Below are 26,868 nucleotides of genomic sequence, written 5' to 3' on the forward strand. Positions count from 1 at the left end.
TTTTTAATTTGTTCATTAATTATTTGGAGTTGGGAATAAGCAGTGAAGTGGCTAAGTTTGTGGATGACACTAAGTTTTTCAGGGTGGTAAGAGCCAGAGAGGATTGTGTGAGGCTCTCCAAAGGGATCTGTCAAGGCTGGGCGAGTGGGCATCAACGTGGCAAATGAGACTCAACATGGCCAAGTACAAAGTAATGCACATTGGGGCCAAAAATCCTAACTATAAATACAAGTTGATGGGGTGTGAACTGGCAGAGACTGACCAAGAGAGAGATCTTGGGGTCATGGTAGATAACTCACTGAAAATGCTGAGACAGTGTGTGACTGCAATAAAAATAGGCCAATACTATGCTGGGAATTATTAGGAAGGGAACTGAAAACAAATCAGCCAGTATGATAATGCCCCTGTATAAATCAATGGTGCAGCCTCATTTGGAGTACTGTGTATAATTCTGGTCACCACACCTCAAAAAAAGATATTATAGCATTGGAAAAAGTGCAGAAAAGGGCAACTAGAATGATTAAAGGGTTGGAACACTTTCCCTATGAAGAAAAGTTAAAATGCTTGGGGCTCTTTAGCTGGAGAAATATTGAATGAGAGGTAACATAATAGAGGTTTACAAGATTATGCATGGGATAGAGAAGGTAGAGAAAGAAGTACTTTTCTTCCTTTCTCACAACACAAGAACTCATGGACACTCAATGAAATTGCTCAGCAGTGGAGTTAGAATGGATAAAAGGAAGTACTTCTTCACCCAAAGAGTGATTAACACATGGAATTCACTGACACAGGAGGTGGTGGCAGCTACAAGCGTAGACAGCAGTAGAAATGGCATAGAAGTAATGAATTAATCAGAAAAACAACCACCAAATATGGAGAAAAATTAAAAGGTTCACAACTTAAAATGACACAAAGAAACAGAAAGCGCATAGTTGTACATCCCTGACAAATGCTTAATGACATGGAAAATAATGATGTTGTCCAATATTATTAATATAATCAGTGATCAAATAAATAGCATGAAGGAAGTATTTCTATCAAGCCATATCAGCCTACTTTTTCACACACCTCTTGCATAAATAAGTATACATAAAGAAATTTCTGGAAGTCTGTAGAAGTCACCTAAAGCAACACTCTTTTCTCAAAAGGTCTACTGAAACTTGCCTCTGATTCAAATCTAACACTGATTAATATATAGTGTAACTGTATGATTACTTACAGCACTATCAATGCTATTAGACTGGATTAATTTTGCATAGATTAAAGCAATTTGATCAGGAAAACCAATCCAAGAGTGGTAGCTGGATTCAGGAGTTGTGTGAAGCTATGCACCAGCCCACAATGACAGACTAAGGTTCTAAGGGTAAACTATGCTAGATTTTTTAAAAAAGAAATTACAATATTATAAAGGTTGGAAAGGAGAAGTATAATTAGAGATGCACCTTCAGTAACTTCTGCAAACCAATTAATTCTCCTGTACACCAGCTTTATTCAGCCTTCTCAAACTACTCTTTTCACTTTCATCTTGCTAATCTGTGAACCTTTCAAGCAGAGGCCTAATGGAATTGTCATGCTGTTGGAGCTCAGTGTAAAATAGATAATCCTTGGTACTCTCTCTCAAAACACAGCTGTAGTACTACTTTTTTTCTATCTCTTCTCCTCCAAATTCCTCCACAAAACCCACCATTCAACACAGCCTTTTGCTTAAATCTACACATCTTGTCCTAAATCAAATATATCATTGCATTTATGCATACATAGCTGGTTAACCTTTCCTTTTTCCAATTCAAAATTCCTTGGAGCACAAACTTTGCTTCCTTACTTAAAGTTCCTCTGTGCAGCTTTCTCCAGTTTACAGACTTGCCAAGTCCAGCTTGCGAAATATTCGGAGATTCAACAGCACAGCTGAGGGAGGGGACTAGGGCTGCCAAGCCCCCAGTCTGGGCAGGGAATCCCCCTGCATCACTAGCGTGATGATGTCACCCCGAAGTGACATCAGCAAAATGGCACCGTGCACTCTAGTCATTTGGGAGGTAAAACTCTATGGTACGATAGGTACCATAGAGTTTTAACCTCTCAAATGGCTAGAGCATCTGGGAAAAACATAGAGTTTTCCCAGAAATGCCTAGAGCGGTCTGCGTGCATGCCGCCATTTTGATGACATCACTTCCGGGTGACGTCATTTCATTGTGTGCACGCTTTGTGTGCGCATGAAAGTCCCCCTCCGGGACTTGAAGAGGACTTGGCAACCGTAGAGGGAACAGAGATAAACTGGATGTGATTCTATAGAGTTTACCCTCTGAAACTGCCATTTCCTCCAGGGGAACTGACTCTGTACTTTGGAAATCACCTGTAATTCCAGGGAAAATCCAAGCTCTACTTGGAGGATGGCAGCCCTCCACTGATCGTCTAATCATTGTCTTTATCCAATAATAAACAGTGTGGCTTGTGAGAATTGTGAAAACAAAAAGCCAAACAACAAACAGACTTATAGTGAAGATAGGCATTTCTACACTCTCAGAGGACTTTCAAATATTACTTTGGAAGTTAACTGAAAGAGAAAAAAACATGTAAGACTGCCTGATAATTGAACATGTCTAGGAAGCACAGAACAGCATCCACAGATCTGAGACGTCACTCTGATGCCATTTTAAAAGGATTTTTAAAATGCTATAAGGTCTTGGTGCTGACTAGGCCCATGATGTCACAGACTGAGGTACCCATGTTCTCACACACATACACAGTGCCTCAGTCCTCTGTGGGCTAGGATTCCCAAACTCCTGCTGGGTGTGGGGTTCCCCTCAGTTTAGGGGCTCTCAACCCACTGGCACAGAGAGGATAATGTGGGAGAACGCTTTAGCATTTGGGGTAAAAACTCTATGGAACCATTGAGTTTTAACCTGAATCCTAGAGTGTCCATGGTGTGTCATGCCTGGCGTGATGATGTCACTTCTGGGTGTCATCATCATGCCACATACATTTTGCATGCATGGGAGGACTCCCCTGCCACAGCCAGGGTAGGACATGGCAACCCTACATCATGATGACCCCCTCAGCATTTTCAACTTTCTTTCAAATGGTGGGGCCATGGGTCTGACCTGTGAATGCTGTCATGTGTAGATTGGTCCCCAGAGTCAGCTAATAGGAAACAGAACAGGATGGTGAAACTGAGCAATTAATTGCAAATCCTCAGTTTGTAATAATAACAATAAAGTAACAGAATTCACTGCTGAAGAAATAGTTATTGTGCAATATTCAGAATCGTAGGTTTCCTTCTTCATAAATCAGTCACTATGGATTAAAAACAATAGCTACTACAGATCATTATATAACTAATAGTAGGCAAAACAGACAAAGGTCAGATATTCTAACAACATTAGCAACAACCAAGTTAGAATTATTGGCTTGTGTCCTACCACTCAACAACATTTTCTCCAACTTAAGGAGCCTTCCACTAACTTCCATGAACGGAAGAGCCACTTCAGTTGGAAGAGGGCTCTCTGGCTTCAAGGAAGAGTTCAATTTTTCTATGTGGAGTGGCAGAATGCAAAAAAAAGATATTTATTCTGCAGCACCAGTAATACCATAACATTTGGACATTTATTTATTTGGTGAGGAAAAGCAGGGTAGTATTAATTTCTGAAATAAAACATTAAAAGTGATGCAAACCTCAAAAGGTACCAATCCCTGTTTCCTCGCAAATTTATTGACGCACACCAAAACATGTGTGATGCCAAATGTATTTTGAATATAATGTGATTAATTAGAGGTAATGCTTATTTCATGCCTTTTGCATGACTAATAGAAATATGTGATATCTGTGATATCACAAACTTTTGCTTTGATAAATAGCTTGTTAAGGACACCCCTTGACATTTACAACACTTGATAGAACTTCATTAGTCACTATCCTGTCATTCCACAATTTAAATAAAGAACAAACCCCAAACTTTGGCAAACCGACATACTCTTGCTCCCCCTCCCCCACACACCCACTCCTCTTCCAGTGCCAAAGCAAACTTCAGTCCTGTGCAGAATATGATTGCCAATGCAATTTACTATACCATCTCATCCTGCGTTCAGCACAATGCAGATCAAGAAGATACAATCTCTATAGCAACTAATCCCATTGCCTCAGGTTCTGTACAAGTCCAAGAGAAAGTCACATTGAAAAGCACTGACCTTGAAACTTAAGAGGCCAGAATCCAAGCCCCAGATGATGGAAGGGTATGGGAAAATAAGGGATTGGCAAACAACAGTGTTAATAAGAAAAAGAGTTGGTGAAGTTTCTATAAAATAAAACCATGGTTATTAGACAACAGCGGAATAATTCCTATGTGGACATTTTTAAGGCTTTAAAATCTTTGGTGAGATAATAACTGGATTTGAAAAGCTTTCATTGACCAAAAGCATAGATTTAGAAGTTCAAAAGCCCCCTTAGAGACACACAACTACTTACAGCTGGAAGATGAATATGACCAACCGTATCAAAAACGAACATATTCAACTTGGGATCAGAGTTATAAGCATTAATTTTTGCCTATAGCTAGAGTAATAAATTCTCAAAATTCTCAGTAGTTTTACATCATGTTGGTATCGTATGTTAAACAAAAGTCCAGAGGAGAAACAGCATTAAAATAGCTTCCTGTCAAACATACCCTCATCTTCAGGCTTCAGTAATTCCCTATAACATGAAATACTTTGTAAAAGAGGCAGTAAGTTGCAAGAATTTATCTGACAGTTGCAATCAATTTTATTTCTTTGAGAATATGATTCTGATGTGAGCTGACTAGAAAGTTTCATTGCATGAAATGTTAGATTATTTATCAAGATCTAAAGAAAAAAAAATTCACCTGGGAAAAAGAGAGGGAGTGAACTAAAGAGAGAAGCGAAAAGGATTTCAGAAAAAAAATTATACAGTTAAACCTTAAACCCTAAAGGAATTTTCATCAGAACCAGAAAGTGTGTGTGTGATTGTTTTAGATTGGTTGTTTCACCACCAGTTATTCCACCTTCATAGCATTTCTGAGGCTCCCTTGGTTCTAACGAATAGCTTTTTTGGGGGATGTTGGTGACTGCAGATGAAGGGAAAGGTGGGAAACTCCCAATACAATGAACCGAATTCCACTGTGCATCTTGCCCATTGTATCCCCATTGCAATCCAAGAGCTGGATCCAACGCCTGGAAGCATGAAGTTCATGGAAACTACTTACTTGGTAAGTGTGGGTGCATGGAGTAATTAGTTCTGTTGAATAACCCCTTCTTGTTGCAGCCCCTGTACCCCACAACACTTTATTCCAGATCCCAGACTATCAGTAGTAGCTTTTTAAGGGGCTGATGAGGAACGGGGAAGCCCATAACAATTGACTTGCACTTAAGATGGTAAATAAGAATTTTAGATCATGTGCCTCAAATCTTGACAGCTGCCTTGTTTTGCTATTGACATGAATATACATGACAGATTTTCTATGTTTTGTGAGTGCAAATTTGTCAGCAATAAGGCTGTGTTTTTCTGCCAACTGAAGCCAGTAGCAAAGGATTGTGCATGCAGTGACCCAGAACAAGCAAGGTAACTGGATGACATTCTCATGATAAAATGGATACATGGCCCTTCTCATTTTAGAAGTTGCTCCCTAGTTTAGCTTTAGTGCATACAGCTGACCTTGCAATTTTCTCTGTCTAGATATACATTACACTTTTATCCCGTCCTTCCACAAAGCAACACAAGGTTCATGTCTGTTTTTTTAACCTCACAAGAATTCTGAGCTGTTTTTATACTGAGAGATGATGCCTGGCTAGCCAGTGAGCTTCATCAGTGAGTGGAAATCTGAATCCTAGTCTACAAAATCCTAATCCAACATTCAGAACATCAGATAGCAGTAGCTTTCTGCTAGCCTTCCAATTTTTTTCCAGTTACTGAAGCCATGATCCTATAAGTAAAATCCTTAGTGTAATCTGGGGATCTCAATCAATTCATTGGTAGATTTGGGAAATGTTTTGGGTGACATACAGGCACCCACACATGAAAATTTGCATTCATATACATATATAACTCATCACATACCTAAAATTCTTCAAAGAATGCATTCTACCAAAAGTATAGTCGGCTCTGGTTTTATGTAGTGATTTTGCTGACATCTGAAAAACTAAAGCAAAGAAAAACTGACAATTCTAATTACCTGTTGGAGGTAATGCTGTAGGTTCATCTGGAAAGAAGCTGGATGATGGTAAACATTCTTTTGTAAAAGTGATGTCATCAAGGGCTATGTCTCCCCTGAGACCTTTGCCTGTACAACCTTCAAAGGTGACACGAAAGTCCTCATCTTCCTCCAATGGTAAAACTTTTCTATTCCAGAAATTTCCTTGATTCCCAGTCAGATTAAATAACACTTTTTTGGAATTTGATGCCATAACCTGGTAGACAGTTAGTGATCCCATATTGTCTCCATACATGTGGTAATAAAATACCAGCTGAAAACAAAAGCAGAAGGAATATGGAAGTGTTATTAAATGTTATTCCCATCATAAGAGCCAAGTTATTTCATATGAAAAATCAGTATTGCTAGATGAATAGAAAGATTTTCCATTAGCATACTGGACACACTATGTTTCAATAGACCTCTGTGTAGTATTTAGGGAAAGTCTACTGTTAAACCTCAAATAACCATGATGTTCACAAGGCATAGCTGAATTAAAAGTAAGGGTGCAAGTGCTGAGTTGTTGGGGTGAATGTAAATGTGGGCAAATCAGGAGTGGTCTCAGGACATGTGCACTGGAACCAGGAATAGCTAGAGACTCCTCTGGAGACCTCAGAAAGGATGGATTTGAAAATGCAGCAGAAGTCCAGTAACCTGGCAAAAGTACCAGATACTCGCTCAGGAGTAAGGATGGAGCCATTTAGCCACCCAATTTTTATGTGGCCAGATCATCCAGAATCTGGTGCACCTTGGGTTGCCAATCTTTAGAATTCTGGAATTCTCCCAAAATTATAACTGGCCTACAGAGATCATTTCCCTTAGAGAAAATGGCTGCTTTGGTGGGTGAACTCTATGACATCATACCCTGCTGAGGTTCCTTCGGTCTCTAAACTCCACCCTCCATCCCCAAAATCTCTGGAAGCTAGAGACACCAATCTCATAGTAGATCTCTGGCTGACTCTCCTCTACCTGCATGTCAAGTTTGGTGAGAATGGATGTACAGGGTCTGAATTACAGCCCACCAAGGAATGTGCCCCATCCTCCATTGTTTCCAATGAACTAAGGTCAAAGCAGAGAATCTCTAAGTAGAAACTGAAGATGGGGACATTTTGCGAGCCCAACAGAAACAGTGCAATGTGTCCAGCAGAACTAGTACCACTGTGGCACCACAAACCTAACAGTTTTAAGGTCAAGCCAAGAAAGTCCTTTGGGATGAAATGTCAGGCACAGGTTCAAAAGTGCAAGCTACAGACACCAAATACAAAGGAAACCTCACCCTGCCACCTGCTGCTGTACAATCTTTCTAAGTTAGGGGAAGATTAGATTTCTAGTTACAGCCACCCCCTCCAAAGGTCTCCCTAATGCTCTCTCTAGAAAAGACAGCTGCAGTCACAGGAGTCTATGGAGCAGCTCAGGAACAAGCCAGTGACACCAAATTCACAGGGTAACTTCACCTGGCAGTCCCCCACCACCAGTCTTACTGGAAGCAAGGTCAGCATCCCTTCCCCCATAATTGCACCCCACCAAGTCTCCAAAGGCACATTCTGGATGACAGAAAGCAGCAATCCCCTGAGCTTCAACTCCCCAAAGTTACCCCACAACAACTTGTCAGGCAAATCAGTCCCACCAAACCGGTGGATATAAGAGTTTCCCTCATAAAGTGACTAGTGATGCCAGTCACAACAGAAAGGCAGACATCTGACTAGAGCCCCCCAAAGTTACCCCATGACAATTTGGTGGACGGCCCAGTCCCTCCAGACCAGTGGCAATAACAGTTTTTCATTTAAAGTGATAATGAGGTAGATGTATTTTGAGGTAGATGTTGTTTCATGAGGAAGGTGTTGGGTGAGGAGCCCACCCTCAGCTGGTAGAGATGACCATCCTCCCACCCAAGCACCAAGGGTGCAATCCACAGGCCACATCACTCAAAGAGCAGGAGGAATGGGGAGACATGCAGGGGGACAACAGGAGGCCAGAATATTACACAGCAGATTGACCTTGAGGAAGGTGAATACATCCACCCTGACTGGGTCCAGGTGGGAGCAGGGGGGGCTGAGAATGTCTTCCAGGTGGGAGAACACCTGCTTGGTCTGGACATTGGTGAGAGGGCAGGAGTGGAGACTCATGGCTATGGAAGAGACGGTCAGGTCAGATGGCAGCCTTGCATGATGAGTACTTCAGGAGATTGGCAGAGGCAGGGTCAGGGAACTCAGCAAGGTACTCTTTCACCATCACCTCTGCCAAATCCTCTATCATGGCACACCTGGCCTCTCCACCATTGCTGCTCACCACTTCACCACTGACAACCAGTAGCAAGGCTTCTGCCTGCTTGGGCTTTTTGAGGCAGAGGTTCTGGGCTGTGGTTCCTCCTCACCCCCCAGCCTCTTCCACTCCCTTCTAACCATGTGTTATGTATTGAACATAAGGGATCAGGCCGCATGGCGATCGCTACTGAAGGCGACCCCCAGGTCCCCGGATGGAGCTCGCCAGACGCCCCGCCCATCAAGATCTGTGGCGGGAAGTTTGACCAACCAGGATTGGTCTGGTCGGAGGAGGGGGCTGTTCCGGGGAATGTATATAAGCGGGGCCCGGCCCGTATGTTCTCTTGTAATGTGCTACTGAATAAACTATGTTGCCCTCCAACAGTCTCGGTTCTCAGTACATTACAGTGGCGACGAAGGTTGGATCCTAGCCCATTCCTTAGGAGCTTCACGGATCCGGCCGGAGACGTCGAAGGCATATCGGTGGTAGACCGACATACCCGCCACCGCAGCCACCATGGCTAACCAGAGCGGAACTATGGGCCAGCTCGAAGAATTCAACCCCGCTACCCCGGAGAGGTGGGAGACCTACACGGAGCGGGTTGCGTGCTACCTGCGAGTGAACAGGATAACGGAGGACAGCCTGAAGAGAGACATCCTCCTGAGTGTCTGCAGAGAGGCCACGTTTGAGATTGCCAAGGGTCTCTCGGCCCCCGCAAGGATCACGGAGCAGACGTACGAGGAGATAATCAGACTCCTCACCGCACACTTCTTGCCCCAACCCTCACTCATCGCCCGCAGGTTCCTCTTCCACAAAAGGGATCAGGAGGCAGGAGAATCGGCAGCGGACTACCTGGCTGCTCTCTGCCAAATCGCGGGCAACTGCAGCTATGAAAAGCTGGAAGAGACCCTGAGGGACCGCTTCACCTGGGGCCTGAGGGACGAAAGGCTGCAACAGAAGCTCTTCGCAAGGGAAGAGCTCACCCTCCAGAGCACCTTCAACGAGGCCGTGGCATTCGAGCGGACCACAAAGACCTTCCCCAAAATGAGGGCCGAAGCCATCCATCAGGAAGAGATGGGCCCCAGCCAACCAGACAAGAAAGAGGCACTCCAGCTATGCCACCAAACGGGGATGGGCCCACAAGCGTCCCAGCGACCCCGAGCAACCGACAGACCAGCCGCCACCAAGTGCTCCAGCTGCGGAGACCAACATGAGTGATGGGACTGCCCCTACCGCAACGTGGTCTGCAGGAGCTGCGGCAAGATGGGCCACATCGCGAGGGCCTGCTGGGCCAAGAGCACCAGCGGCCACCAGGCCACCAACCAGGAATCGACCGAGGACCACTTGATCACCTCAACCTCCGTGCAGGTAATGAACTTGCCTGATGATACCCCCAAAAGGTCAAGGTTTCAATCAGGATCGAGGGCAAACCCTGCCTGATGGAACTGGACTCGGATTCCTCCAACTCCATAATTTCGGAGGAATCCTTAAGGAAGCTGCGCCCATGTGGCCTGCCCAGACTGCGACCGGCATGCTTCGTGCTTCGGGACTTTCAAAAGAACCCTGTTGAAATCCTGGGTTGGGCGACGGTGGGGGTTGGAGTACAACGGGTTTAGGGATAAACTCAACATATTGGTGGTCAAAAGGAGGCAGCTCACCACCTTGTTGGGCCTGGCCTGGTTCCGGCCACTGGGAATAAAGATTATGGGGGTGCAACAGCTGGGGACGCGGGGATTCGAAAACGTGTGCCGGGAGTTTCCGGAGGTGTTTGACGGGGCCCTGGGGTGCTATAAGGGCCCTCTCATATCCTTACCGCTAGATCCCCACGTGCGACCCGTAAGGCTGAAGGCCAGGCAGGTTCCATTCGCTCTGAAACCTAAAATCGAAGCAGAGCTAGACCGCCTCACAGCCCACAACCCCTATAGTTACCCCGGTGAAGCCGAACGGGGAGGTGCGCATATGCGCCGATTACAAGTGCACCATTAACAAGGCGCTACAGGACAACCCCTACCCCGTTCCAGTAATCAGCCACATTCTGGCAGCACTAGCAAGGTCCAAAATCTTTGGGAAACTAGACTTGGCCCAAGGGTACCAGCAGCTGCCAGTGGACGCTGCTACGGCAGAGGCGCAGACCATAGTAACCCACAGGGGTGTGTTTAAGGTGCGGCAGTTGCAATTTGGGGTGATTGTGGCCCCGGGGGTGTTTCAGAGCCTGATGGATTCTCTCCTCAAAGGGATTCCTGGGGTGCAACCGTTTTTCGACGACGTTTTGATTGCCGCACCGGACGCGGAGGAATTTAGCAACTGGCTGCGAGAAGTCTTCTGCCGTTTCCAAGAGGCCGGTCTGAAAGTCAAGCGAGAAAAGTGTTCCCTCGGGGTACCGAGTTTAGAGTTTTTGGGGTTCGCGGTGGATGCAGCGGGAATCCACCCAACGCCAGAAAAACCAGGGCCATAGTGGAAGCCCCCACCCCCAAGAGCAAGGCGGAGCTACAAAGTTTCTTGGGGTTATTAAATTTCTATCATTCGTTCTTACCCCACAAAGCCGGCATAGCTGAACCCCTCCACAGACTCCTAGACAAAAATGCCCCGTGGGTCTGGGGAAAGAAGCATGACGCAGCGTTCTAGGCAGTCAAAGGGCTGCTCGTATCTAACAATGTGCTCCACCATTTTGATGAGAGCCTACTGGTGGTCTTTGCATGCGATGCGTCACCTTACGGGGTGGGCGCCGTCCTGGGTCACCAACTCCCGGACGGGAGGGAGGTCCCGGTAGCCTACTACTTGAGGACCCTGACCCAGCGGAGCAGAACTATGCCCAAATAGACAAAGAGGCCTTAGCGATCGTGGCTAGGGTGCATAAGTTTAACGACTACCTGTACAGGAGACGTTTCAGCATAGCCACAGACCACAAACCGCTCCTGGGCCTCGTGGCCCTGGACCGCCAAACGCCCCAGATTCTCTCACAGTGCGTTTTGCGGTGGAATCAGTTCCTCAGTTCTTATACATATGCCCTGGTCCACCGGCCGGGCAAGGCGATGGGACATGCAGACGCTCTCAGTCGCCTACTGCTACCCGCCATAGACCCCGACCCGGCCCCGGACCACCATGTGATGCTCATCGAAATGCTACCGGAGAGACCCCTACATGCAGCAGAGGTAGCGAAAGCCATGGGGCAGGACGTAGTACTCGCAAGGGTCCTCGACTGGGTGGTGAGGGGCTGGCCAGAGGGAAAACAGGCCAAAGAGTTCAGGGCATACACTACACACAGGGAAGAACTATCTGCCCACAAGGGATGTCTTCTATGGGGGAGCAGGGTGGTGGTCCCCCCCCCCCCCGCTGTGAAAACAAGTGCTGGGGGCCTTTCATGAAACACATCCAGGGATTGTACGGATGAAGGCCTTAGCACGGGGATGGACAAAGAAATAGAGGGGTGGGTCCAGAGGTGCACAGCATGCCAGGAGTCCCAACCCGAACCGCCAAGCGCTCCCGCTCAATGCTGGGAAGCACACAGGAAGCCGTGGTCTAGACTACACGTCGACTTTGCAGGGCCCTTTCAGGGCCAAATATTCATCTTGGTGGATGCATACACCAAGTGATTGGAAGTTATCCCGGTAGCTTCAACCTCGATGCCGGCGGTGATCCGGGCGCTACACAGGGTCCTGAGCACACACTGCATTCTGGACACCATAGTCTCGGACAACGGGACAGCCTTCACATCCCGGGAATTCCGGGAGTTCATGCAGAGATACCTGATACAACACATCAGGTCCACCCCCTTCCATCTGGCCACCAACGACCAAGCTGAGCGGATGGTGCACACTACGAAAGAAGCACTGGGCCGCGTTGTGCAGGGGGATTGGGATCACCGCCTAGCCACCTTCCTATTCGATAATAGGATAATTCCCAACCCAGTCATGGGGGTCAGCCCAGCCGAGCTGTTAATGGGACGGAAGCTAATCACGAGATTAGATAGGCTGCACCCCGACCGAGCCACCAACATCCGCAATTCCCCAGAGACCAAAGAAACGGCCAGGGGATTCTTCCCAGGGGATCCAGTATACGCTAGGAACTATGGGTGCAGCCCCGAGTGGGTAGAAGGCCGGGTGCTACGAGTAATAGGGTCCCACCACTACGATGTGTCCACGGTGGGAGGCAGTGTATTGTGGAGGCATATAGACCAAATACGTCGCCGCACCTTGCCGGAAGAACCGGCCACAATACGGAGCGAGGAAGAGCTCACAGCCGCGCCCCCGCAGAGATCTACCCCAATGCCGCCGACCGCTCCGGCCGATCGGGAAATAGAGCCCAACCGTAGTGAGGGCGACTCCCAGGGAGCAGGGACACCAGACGAGCTGCACGGCGCAGATAACCCTAGGCCGGTGGGACTCCCACGAGGGGAACCCGTCGGCCCATCTCCGGCCTCGGCCATGGCCCCGGCGGCACCAGCGACTGTTCCGACTCCACCCGCCATCCTAAGGAGGTCTACCCGGGAGCGCACAGCCCCCGCATACTTGCGGGACTATGTGTCCTGAGCTAGGGGGGAGGAGTGTTATGTATTGAACATAAGGGATCAGGCCGCATGGCGATCACTACTGAAGGCGACCCCCGGGTCCCCGGATGGAGCTCGCCAGTTGCCCTGCCCATCAAGATCTGTGGCGGGAAGTTTGACCGACCAGGATTGGTCTAGTCAGAGGAGGGGGCTGTTCCGGGTAATGTATATAAGTGGGGCCCGGCCCGCGTGTTCTCTCTCTTGTAATGTGCTACTGAATAAACTATGTTGCCTTCCAACCGTCTCGGTTCTCAGTACATTACACCATGTCTGCTGGCATGTAGTCTCCACACTTCTCTGCTGAGCTCTTGCTTCCAATGCACAAGTGCCGCATTTTGCAGAACAATGCTGTCTTTTATCTGGGGGTCACACATACAAGCCGGTCTGTACTCCTCTTCATGGCAGTGCTGCTCACCCACAACTTCTTTGCCAAGGCTCTGACCCATGGGAGAACAGACATCCCTTTTGAACCTGGCTGCAGGGCAGAGACCAGCACTCAGCCCAGCCCTTTAATCAAGGGGATGACTTGCTCCAGGCTGGCCATATGGGCACACAGACCATTGGAAGGGCTTGATGACACACACCATTTGGGACAGGGTCAGCCAGTCACCGGAGTTGATGCTCAGCTCCTCTTCTCCATGCAGGATGGTCATGGAGGAGATGACATCCTACACCTCTCTCTTCTGTCCTTGAATCACTGCTATTAGAGACTTCTCCAAAGAGTGTTATCAACTGGTGGACTTTGGGCAATGCTAATAACTTTTTGTCCACTGTGAAAAGCCCAAGGAACAAATCAGGGGAAGAAGGCTCTAAGTCCTCTAGTGATGCCCTGCTAGGAGTGGATTCCAGTGGGCTGAAAGGATGGGTTTGGGGCCTAGGGACAGGGCCTGTAGTACATGGGAAATGGAGGACATTTTCCACTCATGACAAGTACCTTTTGCATCAACTTCAGCCCTCATGGCACAGAGGAATTGGTTCACAGTCAGGAAGGATAGAAAGGTTCTCAAGTCAAGGAACTCACTAGTTAGCAGGGTTGCTATTTCTGTGGCACACCTGCAATCAGTTCTGCCCTCTGTATCATTTGCTCTACTGCAGGCAAGTTTTATGCATATTTACAGTTATACATATCAACTGCAGACTCTTCTGATATAATTAAATGCTTACAAGAGAGAAAAATCTTTCCTAATATATACTCAAAAATGTCAACAGCATAGCAAAGTCCTGAAAAATCTGCACAAATTTTTGGAAAGTCAATGACATAATAGATCTAATTTCACAGCAAGTATTTTAAAAGTGCTATTTTTCATGAAAAATAAATGCTTGCCTTCAGCTACAGATGTTGAAAAAATCTAGATGACATTTTAAACTACACTAGGGTCCTCTTGCATGCAAATATTTGCACATCCCGGTTTAATTTCAAAAGCTTAGCAGAGGTATGCAAATTATTTTGTATATTTATTGTAAGGAATTTGTAAACCAAGCAGCCAAGAGCAAAGGCTTAATAGCCATCAGTGTTTAAATTCATTGGAATAACTGAATAGTTGAGAAAAATCCATTTTTGTTTAGATACTCTACATACAGCAACCAAATCCTTCTTTACAATAGCATTTAGTTTAATAAAGAAACAAGATACTACATGTAGAACATGCATATTTTCTCTAAGGGAAAATATGGTGTTGAATTCTTTCAATTAATAACTTATATCGTTCCTGTTATACTTCTCTCTTTACATACCTTGCAATGTCTGCTTCTTCTACTTATTACCATACTAGAAATTCTGGCTTCTTGCCCTGGCAACTGAGGGAAGGAACTCTTTATAAAGATGTAATGGCCAGATGATTTTTGCAAAGTATGATCAGCAATTGGTTGAGTGCCTGGTCTTGGGATGCCTCCAATTCTGAGATTCCAGTCAAAGTCATCAGTCTGATCCTGCTCCCAGTCACAAAGATCAAACTCAAAATCACAGCGCCCAATGGATGTTCCTGGTCCCAAAAGATCCCCAACACAAAAATGAAATGTTTACAGTTTTTAAAAAGAATGCAATGTACTTCACTTAACACTATAATAAAAAGCATATTTTGTTTCTATCCTCAAAATGAAGGGAGGTTTGTTGTAAGAATAAAAGACTTTTGACTAGTGTTCTGCCATTCAACTTGAATGACAACTATTGCTAACCGCTGTGCAATTTCAGAATAAATTTAGATCACTAAAAAACCTTTTAAATCAAGCTTATTATTAGACTACATGCCTACCCATGTATCTCCATTTTTATGTTATGCATAATCATCTGCGAACTGCATGTAATTCACATGGAAAAATCAGATTGCATGCAATTAATAAATGAAGACATATAATAGGAAAAAATTGTTTGATCCCAGTCCAGTAGCACCTTAGACACCAACACAATTGGGCAAAAATTAGGTTAGACTTAAATATGTGTTTTTGGTGTATACGTAAACCCTTATGGTACTTCTATATTTACAGAATGCTTCAATATCTGTTTTTATTAAAGCTGATCTTTTACATTTTCAGTACAGATATTTCAAGGATAAAATCTGATTCTTCTAAGGAGCCAAACCAAAATATTTGAAGATGCCAGACATGTGCCACAAGAGCTTATTAACTAACAAATGAACTGTGAAGATTATTATCTGTTCTCCACCCCTTTTGTCAGTGTTCCTTAACAGGCTACCCATTGAATTGCAAGTGCTTTGGCAATCCTCCCCTGACTTCAAATTTGGCACATCACACAGCCATGCATCACCTTTCCGTGGCTGCATAACAACTTGTGCTGAGAAAAGTTGAACATCAGCTCCCTCCTGCTGTTTAATATAAGGGTAGCAGTGATGATGTGCAACACAATGGGGGTTCCCCTCCCCCAATTCCCTCAGTCCAGTCAGCCATGAGCTATTTCAGGTAGCTTACAGTTCTCACTAATCTACCTTAAACATCTAACCAGTGTTCCCTCTAAGCTGAGTTAGTGTGAGCTAGCTCACAGTTTTTTAGCCTCTGGCTCACACATTTTTGCCTTAGCTCAGGAAGGATGGCCCTAGAGCAAACTAATTTATGCAGTAACTAAATCACTCACTCACAACTTTAATGTCAATAACTCACAAAGGAGAAGTTTTGCTCACAAGACCCTACACCTTAGAGGGAGTGTTGCACCTAAACCAACACTAATCTTGCCAAAAAACCCTAGTTAGGACCAAACCAATCCCAACCTGGATCAGAATGATCAATAATTACCATGCAAAAACAATAAGAAATAAGAGGAAAAGAAGTTCTCATCTGAGCCAAAAAAGTGTTATTATATTAAATATATTTACATAAATCAGATGGCAAGTTAATATTTAAAGTCATCAGCAAGTAGATAATTATTAAAATAATCTGTGAAAGTTGTTATTTGTTCTTAAATGAGAACCTCAGAACCAAAAGAGATAATTAAACAGAGCATACGACTGCAGAAGTAGTAATCTTCTTTTATATTCTGTAACTATGATGATTTTCAGCTTACAGCTAGGGAAATTTAAACTATATTCTGAAGTATTCCGATAGCTGGCAAAATTAATAAGGAAATACTTTGGAGAATTGCAGATAGCAAATTAATGTTCCAGGTTTGTTTTGCTAGTGTTCAAATGTGACAAAAAAAAGTTTGGACTCTAGAAAAATGGACTAAAGTTTTTTAAAATACGCTCCCCCCCTCAAACTATTCTTCCAGCCAAAATGAGGCAAAGCCATAAAGGGAATAATGGCAGTTATTTAAAGGAACTTCTTATAGCAACATTACTAATAATGAATACTAATGCCTTGAGAGGAGGGATGATTTGAATATAATATTAGTGATCCCCTTTACAACACATAATTAACATAAACATACTCAGCTTCGGGGCAGAGGCCATCCAGATGGGCAAATCTTGAATATTAGAAAGACGAGCCACACAGGTTTTTGCCATCTCCCTATGTCAGGATCAAATCTCCTGTAGAAAGTATTTCTTTTGAAAGATGATTTTTTTGGGGGGGTCAAGTGGGTTCAGCAGAGGGGTAAAAGAAAGAGGCAGCGACAGCAAACAACACGGTGGAACAGTTTTCTGTACACTGAACATGAGTCAGCAGTGTAATGCAGTGGCTAAAAAGGATAATTTAATTTTGGGCTGTATCAATAGAAGTATTAGTGTCCAGATCACATTAAGTGATGGTATTACCTCTGGTTACACCTCACCTGGAGGATTGTATTCAGTTTTGGGCACCACAACTTAAGATGGATATAGACGAGCTGGAACATGTCCAAAGGAATGCAACAAAGATGGTGAGGGGTCTGGAGACCAAGTCTTATCAGGAAAGCTTGAAGGTGCTGGGTATGTTTAGCCTGGAGAGAAGATGACTGAGAGGTGATATGATCACCGTCTTCAAGTACTTGAAGGGCTGTCGCTTAGAGGATGGTATGGAATTGTTTTCTGTTGCCCCAGAAGGTTGGACAAGAACCAATGGGTTGAAATTAAATCAAAAGAGTTTTTGGCTAAACATTAGAAAGAACTTCCTGACAGTTAGAGTGGTTCCTCAGTGGAACAGGCTCCCTCAGGAGGTGGTGGGCTCCCCTTCTTTGGAGGTTTTTAAGCAGAGGCTAGATGGCCATCTGACAGCAATGCTGATTCTGTAAATTAGGTAGATCATGAGAAGAAGGGCAGGAAGGTTTGCATTAGTGTTTAGTTCTTGTGGTGCTTTCTTATACACCTAGGTAAATGCTGTTTGACACTGGGGTCAGTCAGCAATTTTTCTCCAGGCCAGGCAAAGAATCCTGGAAATTTTTGCCATCTTTTGGGCATGCAGCAGGGATCACTGGGGATGTATGTATGTGTCGGAGGTAATTGTGAATTTCCTGTATTGTGCAGGGGGTTGGACTAGGTGACCCTGGAGGTCCCTTCCAAATCTATGATTCTATGAAAAATGTATTCCAAGTATTTGAGTGTTGTTGTTGACCAGTCATGTCTGACACTTGGTGATTCTATGGGCCAGCTCTCTCCATGTTTTCTAATCTTGTACTATTTCTTTGAGTTGTTCCATGCTTAGGCTAGTATCAATTTTTATGGTGTCTTTTATATGCGTGCTGCATGCAATTTGCAGTCAAATTGCCTAGGCTTCAAACAAAGAAGTGTTCACTCTATTACCAGCTGAGAGATATGAGCACAGAACATACCAACGTGTTTAACTTGGAACTATTTTAAAAATACCAGGCAAAATTAACAGTGCAATGGTATGAAGAGTCACTCCCTTCCAAATCCACAGAAAGTAACAGACTTGGATTGGAGTAAGTGTGCACAGGATTGCACAGTTACACCGGTGAAATAAATAACGACAATCTTGACAATTTGTCATTATAGCCTTGTTCCTCCTATGTCTTTTTTATGAAATCAGCGATTGGCTGCTTCATGAAGCAATATCCATCTTGCTGAACCATAGTGCTGCAAAGGTGCTTGCAGTGAAGTTCTAGCATTGTATCATGACATAAAACACTGCTGAAAGGTGCACTAAACTACGACAACTGCAATCACCACCACCACTGCCAATTAATTTTTACTATTCCATTTAAAGGATTCAGGGCATTCAACACATGTGCATGAGACCCTCTACATATATATGCCAAATGACTGTCCAGAGTTCAGAATTTACCTTTACACAAAATTCCATTTAAGCTTGTCTAGTTTCAGCTTTATTGACACACTATTTCATAAATCTCAGGAAAGATTTTCATTCAAGATACAGTATCAACTCTGCTTGCATTTTAATATGATAAATCTGTTAAAGGAACAATACTTCCTATTGGAAGGGCACAGTCCTAGCAGCTGGATCATTGTGTGAGCAGGTCATTCCCTGCAGAGTTTATTCTCAAGAAGATAATAAATCTTTCCAGCAATGCTATCGTTTGAACACTTGAAAAAAATGGTATTCCTCTTGGAAATAAGGCAAGCATAACTTGCTGATAATCTGGTTTTAGAAAACAAGATCTGACTTTAGCAATCAATTATAGCTTAAATTTAATGAGAACTTTTATCTGCTGAGGAACTGTTGCACTCTGTCCAGTTTTGCATACATATAATATTATCTGCATATTATCACCAAGATAAATTAATGGAGCATATAGAGCCTATCTGGATGCTCTGCAGGGATGGATTAGAAGTAAGTGCATTGTTCTTAAAAAGAAGTGGCCCCAAGTATCTCTTAAAAGCAGGGCTCCTTTTGAGCAGGAACTCCTTTGCATTTTAGACTACACTGCCCCCCTCCCCCCGCCCCGATGTAGCCAATCCTCCAAGAGTTTACAGAAGGCTCTGTAACAAGAGCCCTGTAAGCTCCTGGAGGATTGGCTACATCAGGGGGGTGTAGCCTAATATGCAAAGGAGTTCCCGTTACAAAAAGAGCCCTGCTTAAAAGAATGTATGTCAATGAAGTTAGTGAATAATACTCAACAACTGAGTAGTGTGTTCACTGCAAATAATAATAAGAAAACAAGACTAGAAACATTTAAAGAACATGCTTGCCCCTAAAATTAACACAAGAAATAATATTAAAGGCACAGGGAAATCAGGAAAACCTGACAATAGCAGTCCTCCTAAGCAGGTCCACACAGAATACTACTCAGGTCTATTCAAGGTCCATTCAAGGCAAGGTAAGCTTACAAGATGGTGTTCCTAGGATTGGCCTGTAAATATAGCAATGTTCTGTCATACAGAAACAAAAAATAGCAAAATAATTAGGCATTTTCCTAGGGCATTGGCAGGGTGGGGGGTGCAGAATTCGGTCCTTCCCCCCTTCCCATGCCCTGGGCAAATCCCTCATTTGCCTTGAGGGCTGAGCTGCCCAGCCTCCTCCTCCCTACCTTCCCCACCATTTCAATGCCTGGGAAGCGGTGGTGAAGCACCACAGAGGCTTGCAACTCCTATGCTGGCCCTCCAGTGTGATCACTATCTGTGCGGGGTTGAGGGGGCAGTAGCAGCAGGAAGGATGAGCCAGCTACTGAAAGAGCAGCCGCTCCCTCTTCCCCCCTTCCTTCCCAAGCAACTCTTTCAGTAGCTCGCTTGTCCTTCCCACTGCTGCTGCCCCCTCAACCCCACACTGATAATGATTGCACCAGAGGACCAGCATAGGAGCCATGAGCCTCTGGTGGTGGGGTGGGGTTAAATATCCTGGGAAGCTGTGATGCTCCACTGCCCCTTTCCAGGCATTGAAATAGTGCGGAAGGGAGGGAGGCAGGACCCCTGCAGCCCTCAAACCACCGGTGGCCCCGTTACTTGTCCTCCATGCTAGCAGAGAGGCGTGGTGCTGCAGAGGTGGGGGCGGGGGAGGTGGCGCCATGGCAGAGCAGCAGTTGTTGAGTCTGCCTGGGGAACAATGCACCCTAGGGCTGGCCTTGTACTCATCTGCAGCATGGTCCAGAGTGGGTTTAAGTTTAAATTAAGAATGTCATCTGAGATGTTTCATAATGTAAGAAGGATTGTTTTAATAATTGCTTTAATATTTTAATGTTACAATGTTGATGTTTTTAATTTGTTGTATATCACTCAGAGCCCTGTGTATAAACAATAAATAAAATTAATAAAAGTTCTGAAGGCTTTCCACAAAATTGTGTATTTTGGTAATTCTACTAGTCAGGCCAAAACCCTGTTTTGCTTTAACAGAACTGCAAGATATAGATATTTTCTGTTGTATGTATGTTTGTATTTAAAACATTGATACTATATGGCAATGTTTTCAAACATGAAAGGTTGCAATCATCATGGTATATTTTAAGGAAAGTAATTCCTGTATCGCTTAAAATGTTTTAACATTGTTTTGCTTCACTGCTTTATCTCTCACAGCCATAAATAGGGCAGCACTAAACGACAATTTGTTGGGTAAGCAAACGACTGGCAGTAATGTGTATCTTTTGTGTACTCTTTTGGCCTGAAGATAATCTTTCTGTACAGTGTTTTGCCAGTGACCTCTGCCACTTTATCATCCATTCTTCCACTACAATGCTGAGAGTGGAGGAACATCCTATAGTTATTTCCATGCAACCTTATCTTTAAATGTTGCTTAAAAAATACATGAACCGAAGCCATTGAATCTTGGCCACTGAAGCGAATGGCAATTGTATATTGTAGGAATATACAATTTAATTTATCTTTGAAATAGATGAAAGCAGCCTGTGGTCAGGTTTAATGTGGTCAAGTTTATGAAACAAATACCTCATTAGCATGCTTCTACCCAGAGAAAATTCCCATGAATACAAAATCTTTTTTCCCCAATTTTTAAAATATGGCTTCCTTGTCAAAGACATAAACTGCATCATTGGCAACATGCCACAAAAATTACCCAAAAAACAAGATAATAGAGGACATGTGAAAGTATTACTGATTCCTCTGAGTCACAAACAGAGTTCAGATCCTGTGTGTAAAGGGCAGACAGGTATCCACAGTCCTGATTCTGGTTGTGTCCATGCAAGAAAAGAAGGGGAATGTTTCCCCTGTTTAGTTTTGCTAAACAAAACTGATCTTGTATTGTTTTAAGCACTTTAAAGGAAAAACAATGTGTCTTTTCCCCTTTAAAACGCTAACCACAGCACAGGGAGCACAGCTTTAATTAGCAAAAGCAAACTAGGCTTGAATGGTCAGAGCACTTTCCCCTCCCTGCACAGCCCTAATTTGAATCAGGGTTGGGAAAGTGCACAATCTGCCATTTATAGATTAATGGAAATAGGGATATGCAGCTTGGGGGGGAAAAAGAGCTGGAAAATATCAGTATGCCAGGTTATCCAGGTTCCAAATACCGGTTTGGGATTCAGATCCAAGTTTAATTAAAAACAAACAAACAAACCAGAATTCCAATATTATTTGGCTCCATTATTCTCTATGGGAAATTTTTCTGGCAGGTCAGAGGGGCTGTTTTTTTAAGCAAAATTGCTGTGGGAGCTGTTGGTGATTGCCCTTTAAAAAATCCCCAAATTTCAAAGGCATTAGAGCAAGGGATTCTATGGGCTCTGAAAAAGGTACCCCCAGCTACCTAGGGATTCCATGCCTCCTCCAGGGCAAAGAATAGCCAAAGACACAAGAATAAGCACAGCAACCCCTCGTCAAAAACCTCTCCAAGCAGACAGAACCAACAAACCCAAAGAACCAATGCAGAACCAGCTGGTGTGACAAGCCTAATACAGCAAATGTACAACCTGAGAATTCAACCCAATGTCAAGCCAGATAATCATCCAAACCAAATAGGACCTCAGAGTCAATATACAACCCAAGAATGCGAAACCTAAGAATCCACTGCAAAAAAGCAAACCCAATACAAATAAACTCATACAAAGAACACAGTGATTCAAGACCAACAAAGCCAATTTAGAAGGACATAATCAAAGCCAAAAGAGCCTTGTGGCGCAGAGTGGTAAAGCTGCAGTACTGCACTCGGAGCCCTCTGCTCACGACCTGAGTTCGATCCCAGTGCAAGCTGGTTCAAGTAGCCAGCTCCAGGTTGACTCAGCCATCCTTCCAAAGTCGGTAAAATGAGTACCCAGCTTGCTGGGGAGAAAGCGTAGATGACTGGGGAAGGCAATGGCAAACTACCCCGTAAAAAGTCTGCTGCGAAAATGTTGTGAAAGCAACGTCACCCCAAAGTCTAAAACGACTGGTGCTTGCACAGGGGACTACCTTTACCTTTTTAACCAAAGCCAAACCAACATAGCAAGCTAATATGAAGCCCTGGGAAGACATACCAGAAAAATTAAGGGGGGGGGGGATAGTCCTGCAAGTCTTAGAATACTAGTTTCTGCTATTTCTAGCTATTTCTGAATATTTCTGGGATTTTTAGGACCAATTTAGGACCCTGTATCTCAAAAAATCCCAGATACCATCTGGAGATCCAAATATATTTGGAAAATACTATTAAGGTATTTTTTCAGATATATTTTGGACTGGATATATCTGAATGCACATTCCTTTGTTATCCAAAGCAAAACCATCAGCTGAATAACTATTTGGAAGGCAAGAAAGCAGCTACCAGAATACATATTCAGAAGCACATGTGAATAGAAATATCACCTGCTGGTAAAAGACACAAAGTAGAGATACCTGCATGTACTCACACACACATTAAGTATCATTCAGCCAGAGGAACCATCTTACCAACTTTAATCCAGTGGTTACACTATTAACATACATCTATACTCTACTCATGAGCCCCATGGTGTAGAGCGGTAAAGCTGCAGTACTGCAGTCGGAGCCCTCTGCTCACAACCTGAGTTCGATTCTAGAGGAAGCTGGTTCAGGTAGCCGGCTCGATGTTGACTCTGCCTTCCATCTTTCTGAGGTTGGTAAAATGAGTACCCAGCTTGCTGGGGGGAAAGTGTAGATGACTGGGGAAGGCAATGGCAAGCCACCCCATAAAAAGTCTGCCGTGAAAACGTGAAAGCAATGTCACCCCAGAGTCAGAAACGACTGGTGCTTTCACAGGGGACTACCTTTACCTTTTACCTTTATACTCTTCTCACAGGAAAGCACAGACAGGTATCTATAAGTACTGGAACTGAATGCTGTATTCAGCTTGCTTTGCCAATCCATCATCAGTTAGGAGTGGCCCACACAGTTACTTCTATGTAATCATTCCTTTTTTTGACTGAATGTTGCTTCACATGTGCCCTGCACAATAGTACAGTTTCCTGTCCTTCCTGATTTGTATAAACATGCTATGTTCCTCCTTGCACTTGTTCTAGTTGTACTTGTGTGCATGGATACATGTATTTCAGCCGACTGAGAACAATTCTTCATGCTTCTGACAGTCAGTTGAGGATTGTGAAAGCTTCTGACACAGCAAAATGTGTTAGGGTGTTTTCCCACAGAGCTTACCTCGGAGCGACATCCCTCTTCACTGCGCAGCGTCTGCGCGGATTTCCCACCAACTGCTCCACATAACCAGGAAGTGCCGGACCTTTTGCATCGCAGATGTAAACTGCTAAAAAACAGTTTATGTTAGCGACGCAAAAGCCGCGGCTCTTCCTGGTTATGCGGAGCAGTGGGTGGGAAATCCGCGCAGACACTGCATGGTGAAGAGGGACGTCGCTCCGAGGTAAGCTCTGTGGGAAAACACCCTTAGCCTTTAAGGTGCCATAAGACTCGTTATTAAGGTGCCATAAGACTCGTTATTTTGCAACCCCTTTGGAATTTATCATCAACATAGACCATTATCCCATATACCCATAAACACACACAGAAAAATTGGGGGGGAGGGAATCAGAAGAGCAGGCTACAGCCTTCTTTCTCTTACAGACACATTTACACAGATGTGCAAATATGCATGGAACTTTGGCACTACAAAAAGATTAACCAGTTAGACTTGTCAGCCATACTTAATTTATGTGTGTGTTTGTGAGAGAGTGAGAAAGCCAGAGATTCCAATATACAAAATATTTCAAAATAATATAACTGAATGTATGCTTTTCACGTCTATTTCCAATGACCATGCATCTGTTTCCAATAACACTACATTAAGGTGCAGTCTATTTATGTAAGGAGCAATCATACTTACTGCAAATGGTCTGGCTCTCATCTGAGTCATCTGCACAGTCATTCACAAAATCACAAAGATTATCCTTTGGGATACAGTATTTGTTGGCACAAGTAAATTCTTCAGAAGTACAATGTTTGACAGGGATCTGCACAGGAGAACAGTCCTCAAAAGAAATATCATCCACTGCCACATCTCCCACATAACTGATGCCTCGTCTGGCCCTCAAGACAACCTGTGAAATGGGGAGCAGGAATCTTTCTCATTCTTTGAAGTGAGGTGCATCACCTATAGTTAAATAACCTTAATTCCTATAAATGTAAGTAAAAGTACTGTAATGCAACAATTACTTAATTATTTTAATGATTCACCTTTATTGTTGTGAACATGGTATTGGTGAGTACATCACATGAGGACAATTCCACAAGCTAGATCTTTAAACCTTCTTGATTTTCTTAGCCCTGAACACCAGCTTCCTTGGCCTTGGGTAACTGTGCCGTGTAACAGTCTCCTTTGTTCACAGAACAAGAAGATGTTAACCAATCATCTTTAAATTTAATGGAATTAATTCTATAGTGAACAAAGAAGACCTGCATGCTGCACAGTTACCATTGTTCTGGAATAAAAAAACCAAAGTAGAAAGGCTAGGAAAGCTGTCACACAAGGCATTTGTGGCTTGGGAAGTCAAGGAGATTTAAAGATCAGCCGCTACACAGTCTATTCTTCACCAGGTCTGGCATTATGAAATACCAACAAAGTTTTGAGTTGCCAAAACAACTTTAAGTGAGGGAATAAAACAAAACTGTGCATACCTGAAAATAAGAACGGATGCCTAAAAACACTTCAGCTCTGTTCCACTGGGGACCCTGAGGACCACCCTGAGCCCACAGTTCAGAAGTCACATTTCCCACTTTGCTGAGCACCTAGAAAGCAAATAGATTTTCAAATGAAAAATATATATATATTGAAAATCAACTAAGGTTTTACAAATCACAAATACTGCCTTTTTAATGAACTATTTCAAATTAGCGTATTTCATTTTCTAACAGGAGAACATTTTATCAAACAATTCCATATAACTAATCATGCAAATTTTTGAGTATGGGATATGTTGTTGTTGAAGTTATACAATCTTTAGTTCTAGGACAACAACCTCCTACCTGATGACAACTTCTGTCCCATTTCTACATGCAAAGGTTAGCTCAACCCCATCCATTAGTTGCACAAATCTCTGGGGTGAGAATTCCACACAATTGCAAGATGTGTCTGAATACTAGAATGATACAGTCAAGGCCAGCATGAGGATCCTTTCCCTTGCTCTTCTGGTCATCACTAGACTTATCCATTCAGATACATAACCACAATGGCAAAGTATCTTGCCATGAGAAAGTGGCTCTCACACTGCCTTTTGCATGAGTGAATGGAACCTCAATTAGAAGTTAACATGAATTTAAACGGTGTGTCTCCTGGGAAAATCTGTGTGCCTATTTGTTCTTCATTCAATCTGGTTTCAATAATCAATGTAAAAAATAGAGTTGCTACCGTAGGTGGGTATAGAGGTTGTAGAAAAACACAATAAGTAGTGAATAACCCATAGTAGTCTGTGAAGTGTCATGGCTAAATTGCTCTGTAATTCCTTATTCATGTAGATGTGAGTATAATACAGGAAAAGGATAGCCTCCATGATGTAAAAATTGTTGAGTTTTGACTGTGTAATCAAGTCTTTATCATTCTCTTTTCCATTGGTTTGAATAGCAAGCAATGACACTCATTGAACTCATATTGATTTGTGCCACAATATGTTAAAAAATCTTTATCAAAGATTTCAGGTTTTCACAGCTGGTAACATCATTAGGGTTTGTAGACTCTTTCGGGATCAAGTGGCGTGTTCTACTGGAGAAAGTTTTCCTTCCAGAACGAAATGTCTGGAAGGAAAACTTTCTCCAGTAAAACACGGCACTTGATCCCGAAAGAGTCTACAAACCCTAATAAATAATCTTTGTTCCATTACTATAGTTGTATTCATTTTTCAAAACTAATTTTAGTTTAGCAGTTTCTTCTAATGTCCAGCTGTCAGAATAATAAACCTTTCCAGTCAAATTCTGTCGCTGTAAGCAGGTATACTCAGAAATTAGTCCCATGTTATTAAGTAGGGGTTACTCACAGGAAAGTGTCTTTAGGATTACAACCCACTTTTTAGTGTGACATGCAGAAGGTGCATGAAGTGTCTTCCTAGCTTCCTGCCTGAGTGAATATTCATTGAATTGTGACGGGCCCTTCCCATGAGCCAACTATCCAAAACATGCTTCACTGAAGCTAAAGTGTCTGAACAGAGTC

The 26,868-nt window shown here is 43.7% G+C and overlaps 1 protein-coding gene across 1 annotated transcript in view; it reads right to left on the reverse strand.

Annotated features, from left to right (window-relative positions):
• MALRD1 (MAM and LDL receptor class A domain containing 1) overlaps positions 1-26,868 on the reverse strand; it is a 367,497-nt gene that overhangs the window by 255,664 nt on the left and 84,965 nt on the right. Inside the window, exons 13-16 of the mRNA XM_060248396.1 lie at positions 25,344-25,454; positions 24,553-24,766; positions 14,740-14,987; positions 6,180-6,471 (exon numbers count right to left, since the gene is read on the reverse strand). Coding sequence (XP_060104379.1) covers positions 6,180-6,471; positions 14,740-14,987; positions 24,553-24,766; positions 25,344-25,454 — 865 coding nt within the window. The remainder of the gene's footprint in view (positions 1-6,179; positions 6,472-14,739; positions 14,988-24,552; positions 24,767-25,343; positions 25,455-26,868) is intronic.

Source organism: Heteronotia binoei, chromosome 10 (assembly GCF_032191835.1).
Source record: "Heteronotia binoei isolate CCM8104 ecotype False Entrance Well chromosome 10, APGP_CSIRO_Hbin_v1, whole genome shotgun sequence".
Taxonomy (NCBI): Eukaryota; Metazoa; Chordata; class Lepidosauria; order Squamata; family Gekkonidae; genus Heteronotia; species Heteronotia binoei.